The sequence below is a fragment of the Alexandromys fortis genome, unplaced genomic scaffold (genome assembly GCF_014885135.2).
Source record: "Alexandromys fortis isolate MF-2015 unplaced genomic scaffold, M_Fortis_MF-2015_v1.1 scaffold_403, whole genome shotgun sequence".
NCBI classification, from domain to species: domain Eukaryota; kingdom Metazoa; phylum Chordata; class Mammalia; order Rodentia; family Cricetidae; genus Alexandromys; species Alexandromys fortis.
In genome coordinates, this window is record NW_026068284.1 from 232,418 (window position 1) to 239,253 (window position 6,836).

General features: G+C 44.5%; 1 protein-coding gene across 1 annotated transcript; it reads right to left on the reverse strand.

The window, feature by feature from the left end:
* Positions 1 to 4,730: 4,730 nt before the first annotated feature.
* Positions 4,731 to 5,869, reverse strand: LOC126494804 (eukaryotic translation initiation factor 4E-binding protein 1-like). The gene is made up of 2 exons (XM_050132218.1): positions 5,818 to 5,869; positions 4,731 to 5,523 (listed from the first exon to the last, which is right to left on the reverse strand). Exons 1-2 carry the CDS (start codon positions 5,867 to 5,869, stop codon positions 5,129 to 5,131), a joined length of 447 nt encoding a protein of 148 aa, XP_049988175.1. The 3' UTR covers positions 4,731 to 5,128.
* Positions 5,870 to 6,836: the final 967 nt, after the last annotated feature.

Sequence of the window (6,836 nt, forward strand, 5' to 3'; positions counted from 1 at the left end):
CTGAGCCTATTCGTGAGATGCAAAGAAAAGGAGGAAAAAGACACAGGCTCTGGCCACAAGCTACAGGGTTGTTTGGATTTTCCGCGTGGGTGTGCAGATGGGGCAGTCCCTCTCCTTCTGGTGGTAACAAGTAGAAGGGATTGTGAACACCTGTGGGGCCATTTAACCATTAGACAGATGCTATGATTTCTGTGTCAGCCATCCTGTTAATGTTGTGTGTTCTGGGTACATTCACACAAGCATTGAAATGTAACTTCGCTTAGAACCCATGAAATTCTCAAGACTGTGTACAGCACCTGTTTTTTTCTATCTATCTATCTATCTATCTATCTATCTATCTATCTATCTATCTCTCAGCTATCTATCTTGTAGGGCACAGAACAGAGGTAACTGTGACATTTCACACACCACCTATTCACTTCGATGATATAATTCTAAGTGAGTTTTACTATATATAAATACATATGTGAATACACACATGAACACATATGCATGTAAATATTGTCTTCAGTGTGCATAGCTGCATTCCATGTAAAATCACTAACACATGTGCACTGAGAGTTAACCCCAAAAGCCTGAACAATGGATTCCAAGCAGCATCCCAGCATGGATCTTGAGACTTACAATGCCTCCTGAAGGTGTGTCCCTCAAATCCAGATAAAACAGGAAAAGATAAATGGGCTGCCATTCCCATAGCTAACTGACTCGGGTGGAAGTTAAGTCTGGGATGAAGAGGCACCATGCAGTTGCTTGTCAAGTAAGGGATCAAGAACATGGTGAATGTCCCTGATCTGTAGCATTTCAGACTGCCTGGTAGGCACCATGGGCCAAATACTGCCTCATTCATATATCTGAGCTAGTCAAACCTACAGGAGTACACTTCATGTGGGAACCATCAAAGTGTTCATGGGACCATATCTGAATATCAAGCTCTGAGAGAAGAGAAGTCTGAACAAGCTTTAAAGAGCATGAAAGTTAGTGAGGTGGGTAGGGGAACCCAGACATTCTGCCTTCAGTTTCTATTATGTTTTGTTTTTGTTTTGAGCTACACAATGTAGTTATGGCTGTCCCAGATGTCATAAGTAGACCAGAGTGAAAGAAATTTCAAAGAGATTTCTCTGCCTCCATGTCTTGTATACTGGCATTAAAGGTGAGATCTACCACACCCAGCCCTGTCTCCATTCTCCATGTCTATCTTGTTGGTTGAGAGGAACAGCCATGTGTAAGACTTATCTATGGGTTCTGTAACTACTTGTGTGGTCTGAATGAGAATGCCCCCATAGCCTCACAGAGAGTGGCATTTTTGGAGGTGTGGCCTTGTTGAAGTATGTGTGGCTTTGTTGGAAGTAGTGTTTCACTTGGTGGTGGGCTTTGAGATCTGAGAAACTCAAGTAAGGCCTAGTCGCTCACTCATTATATTTTTCTGACAATAATGGACTAACTTCTGACATGTAAGCCTGCTCAAAGTAATGGTTTTCTTTTTTAAGGTTTGCCATGGTCATGGTGTCTCTTCATAGCAATAAACCCTTTTCCCTAGAGGTAGCCCCAGAAGGCATCCATGAAGACACATTTGTTGTGCCCCCATGATTCCCTGTTAACCTTCTATGGCAGACCTCCCTATCACCCAAAAAGTCCTTTGTCCATCTGTCACTGGGCTCCCTCCTCTTTCTCACCTCCCTCTGAACAAATCTCATTCAGTGTTCCCCCCCTTTTTTTTTTTACAATGATGAACACCTTCTTCCAAAATTGCTGAGAAACCTGCAGAAGTCAGGGAATATATAAATTCTTTTTTGAATACAGCCTTACCTTTGCCGTGTGCCTAAATGTGTTCATGACACATTGCAGGTACAGGATGTTGTGACTGACCTGTTCTGAAGAGCATCCATGCTAGGATTTCTCCACCTTCCCCAGTGCATTCTCAGAGCTCAATGTGGCTTTTAAGCAAATACAGCAAGATATCTACAGCATCCTGAGTGTTTGCTGCACTTATGAGGAAGGGTCCATTTTCTTGCTTTAGCATGCACCTGAACAGGTGAGAAATACACTACCATTTGCCCAGGCTCCAGCACTGTGCTTGAGAGAATGTCCATGGGTGACATTTGGACAATAAAGTAGAAGAGAATGGAGAAATGACTCCTTGACAGGATTTGAATATTTGTTCAACAGGTTGCACATTTGTGGTCCAAAACCTTTCAAACTCACACTGAGCCTGACTTCACAATCATGATTCCTTCAGCATTCCATATGTTCCATTCACAAAGCTCATCCCACTTGTTCTCAGGCTAATCCTGAGGATGTACAGTGTGGCTTGTGTAACTATGAAGAAACCCAAAAAGTGCCCAGAAAGTTCTGTGAGCTTAGAAAATGCAGATGGCTGGCCACTTGGCAGCAGCATGTACCACTGATGGAGGAAGGTCATTGGTTAATTAAATAAACAAACTGCTTGCTCTGATATGTTAAAACATAGGTGGGAGGAGTAAACAGAACATGATGCTGGGGGGAAGAGGAAGTGAGCTCAGACTCGACAGCTCTGCTCTGGAGCAGACAGACTCCATAGCTCCTCTCAGAGACACAGGCCATGAAGCTCTGACCCAGGATGGATGTAGGCTAGAATCTTCCCGGTAAGCGCACCTTGGGGTGCTTACACACATTATTAGAAATGGGCTAGTTCAGGTGCGAGAGTTAGCTGAGAAGAGGCTAGATAGTAATGGGCCAAGCAGTGTTTAAAAGAATACAGTGTCCGTGTGATTATTTCGGGGCATAAGCTAGCCCCGAATAACTGCAGTTATTGCTTGATAACTGTTTTGTTATATGTAATTTTACTATGTTAAAGTGAAAGCCTATTTTTTGTTTAAACAGTAAAGGGGGAAATGATATAGGGGGTTCTTCTGTCTATGTGTTTCTTTCATTGGTTGAATAAAGAAACTGCCTTGGCCTTATGATAGGGCAGCACTTAGGTAGGCGGAGTAGACAGAACTTAATTCTGGGAGAAAGGAAGCAGAATCAGAGAGAGAACTGGCATGGAGTTGCCACGTCAGACGTGCTGAATCTTTCCCAGTAAACCATGACCTCATGGTGTTATAAGAATTATTAGAAATGGGTTAAATCAGGATGTGAGAGTTAGTCAATAAGAGGCTAGACATAATGGACAGGCAGTGATTTAATTAATACATCTTCTGTGTGATAATTTCAGGGATATTCCAGGTGTAAGCAAGCCTGGTGGCCGGGACCAAAAGCAAACTCTCTCTTCTTCAACAACACAGTTTTTGTTTTATGGAAAATAAATTCCTTTCTCATATAATATATCCTGATAATGGTTTTCCCTTCCTCATCTCCTCCCATTTCCTTTCAACCTTCCCTCTCCTCCAGATCTACTCTTTTTTGTCTCTCATTAGAAAAGATCAGGCTTTAAACAGATAAAAAGAAGGCAACAAAAAGAAACTTGGATAGAGGCAAATCTATATGTCCAAGATGGATATGTCAGTCCAACATGAGAAGAGTCCTGATAGCAAGTACAAGGTTCAGAGACCCCCTTGTTCTCATAGTCAGAAGTCCCACATAAATACTAAGCCTGTTTGATATCTGTAACACATATTCAACAGTCCTAGTACAAATTCTGGTTAGCCTTGGGCGTGCTGACTAGTCTCTTTAAGCTCATATACACCTTGCTTAATTTTCTGCTGGTGTCTTCTATCCCCTCTGGTTCTACACTCTTTAACCTCCTCTCCCATGGGATTTCCTGAGCTCTGGTGGAAGAGTTTTGGTGAAGACCTCTAATTTAGAGTCTCTCTCCACATAACATCTCACCATGGAACTCTGCATCTGTTCCCATGTGCTGTTGGAAGAAGCCACTACTGACTAGATAAAACACTTATCAGTGAGTAGAGCAGAATATCATTAGGGAATATTTCAATGAATTTTCTTAAAAGAAGTGCTGTTTGGTTTTAGCCTAGGTCTCTGGACTATCTAATCTCTCATTCGTGGTTAGCCATATAGTGTCTGCTATGAGTTCTTTCTCATGTAGTGGGCCTTAGGATGACAAATCAGACATTGGTTGACATTTTTTTTTTTGCCACCATTACATTTATGGCAGGCAGGACAGATTGTAGGTCAAAGGTTTAGTGCCTCTCTTGTTGTTTAACTTTCTCTTTCCTTAACCTGCTGGGTACTTTTCCACACCAAAGAGAATAGAACACAGTGGCATAAGTTACTTATAAACAGAAGCTCAGATTATCCATGTTCATTGAGTTGTGTGGTTATTATCCTCAACAATGGGGCCCCACTGTTAGTTTTCAGAGTGCAACCCTTTATCTTAGAAACAGTCTAGGATGAGGATTTTCATCATGCCCTCTTCACGAAGAACTCAACTAAATCAAACCAGTCCCATCACTGGAAGTCTTGGCTGGCTTCACAGATGGCCAGTTGATACTCAATATTTATCCGCCATTGCTAGGAGTCCAAATTAGAATGACCTTCATAGATCCCAAGAAGTTTTCAATGAACTAGGTTTCCACACAAATCCCCAAATGCCCTCAATTTGAACCTTCTCTCTTCACACTCTCTCCCTCCACCACATCACCCCCACCTAATTCACCACCCCATTACCACCCCCAAATTCGCCCAGTCTGCCTTTAAAATCTAATTTCTTTTTTTTTTTTTTCACGGAACAGAGAGTTAACTGTGTTATCACTTCAAGTTGAAAACAGTTCAGACAGGGCCCAACCTTGGGCCTAGGGTAAAGGTGGCTTTTATTTCCTCTCAGGGAAAGAAGTAAAAAGGGTAGCTTTCCCAGGTACCCCAGCCCAAGGAAAGGGTGGGTGTGCTCCAGAGGCTGGGGCTGGAATTGCCAGACGGTCATCCTGACGGGTTCCTCTGTGTCCACTTCCTGGCACTGGATGCAGGGTGTGGGCAAGAATCATCCCCCTGGAGTAGCAGCTCAGTATCATCAGAGGCACAAGGAGGTATGTGCTGGTGTTCACAAAATGGAAGGCGGAGCAAGGGCCGAGTGAGGAGCAGGGCTGGGTCGCCCACACCCAACATCTGCCTGGTGTTAAGGCCTGACTGCTGTGGCTTTCCTTCCAAGGGCCTCGGGGGCCCAGAGGCATCACTCCATCCTATGGCTGGTCCCTTAAATGTCCATCTCAAACTGTGACTCTTCACCGCCTGCCCGCTTTTCTTCAGGGCTGTGCAGGTGGCTCTGGCTGACTTGCATGGGAGGCTCATCGCTGGTCGGGCTAGTGACCCCAGGAATGGCTGGCAGGTCCTTCGGGGGTGTTTTGGCCACAGGTGAGTTCCGACACTCCATCAGGAACTTCCGGTCATAGATGATCCTGGTTCCTCCCGGAGTGGTGCTGAAGAGCGTGCTGCCCGGAGTGGTGCTGTAGTCCCCGGGCGGGAGCTGCACGCCGTCGCCGAGGGCTACGCAGCGAGTGGGGATGGCCCGGCTGGGAGTCTGGCTGCAGCTGCTGCCCCCCCCCACATGTCTCCGACGTGCCTCCCACGACCCTCCAGCAACCCCGCGGCCTAAAATCTAATTTCTTTCTTTCCCAGAGATCCATGCTTCCCCACTTGGTTATCATTTACTTCTGTTTCTTTGTTATTTTATTTTTCGGAGAGAAGGTGTTACCACGTCATTCTGACTGTCCTAGAACTCGCTATGTAGGCTAGGTTGGCCTGGAATGCAGAGATCAACCTGTCTCCCTCATGCTGGCAATGAAAACTTGTACTACCATCTACTATAAGTTATCATTTAAATAAAAGATAATTTACACCTTTAAGTGTGCACCTACTATATTTATCTTTCTGGGTGTGGGTTACCATACTCAGGTGATTTTTCTTCTAGTTCTAAACATTTGCCTGTCAATTTCATGATGCCATGTCTTTTTTCCATTTTCTTTTTTTATTGCTTTATAAATAATAGCATTTAAAATTTCTACCTCCTCCCATTTCCCTCCCACTCCCCCACCGGCTTTCCCCTCTCACCCTGGAGTCCTAAAAGAAGGCAGGGTAGCCTGCCCTGTGGGAAGTCCAAGAGACTCCCCACTCCATCCAGGGCTGGGAATGTGTGCATCCAAACAGACTAGGATCCCAAAAAGCTGGGATGTGTAAATCAAATCCTAGTGTCATTATTATTGGCTTCTCAGTCAGCCCACATTGTTAGCCACATTCAGAGTCCAATTTGATCATATGCTCATTCACTCCTAGTCCAGCTGGCCTTGCTGAACTCCCATTAGATCAGTCACACCATCGCAGTGGGTAGATGAACCCCTTGCGGCCCTGACTTCTTTGCTCATATTCTCCCTCCTTCTGTTCTTTATCTGGACCTTGGGAGCTCAGTACAGTGCTCCAGTGTACATCTCTGTCTCTATCTCCATCTATCGCTGGATGAAAATTGTATGGTGATATTCAAGATATTCATCAGTGGGGCTATGGGTCAAAGCCAGTTGAGGCATCCTCTCCGCTATTTCCCAAGGACCTAGTGGGAGACATCCTCTTGGATACCTGGGAACCCCTCTAGAGCCAAGTCTCATGGCAATGTAAAATGGCTCCCTTAATTAAGATATCTTCTTCCCTGCTCCCATATCCAACATTCATCCATCTCAACCATCCCATTCCCCCAAGCTCTTCCCAATCCTTCCCTTCTCCCTACTCTCTCCCTTTCTCTCCAAACCATCCCTACTCCCATGCACCCAAATTTTGCCTTGTGATATTGTCTGCTTCTAATTTCCAGGAGGATCTATATATGTTTTTCTTGGGGTTCACCTTATTATTCAGCTTCTTTAGGATCATGAAATATAGGCTCAATGTCCCTTGTTTATGGCTAGAATCCACTTATG

Bases quoted from the DNA above. Each gene is read 5' to 3' on its own strand.
- LOC126494804 (XM_050132218.1), bottom strand. From the start codon at position 5,869: ATGAAATTGACAGGCAAATGTTTAGAACTAGAAGAAAAATCACCTGAG. The intron at 5,524-5,817 runs GTAACCCACACC...ATTAGATTTTAG, and splicing joins AGAAAAATCACCTGAGTATG to GCCGCGGGGTTGCTGGAGGG.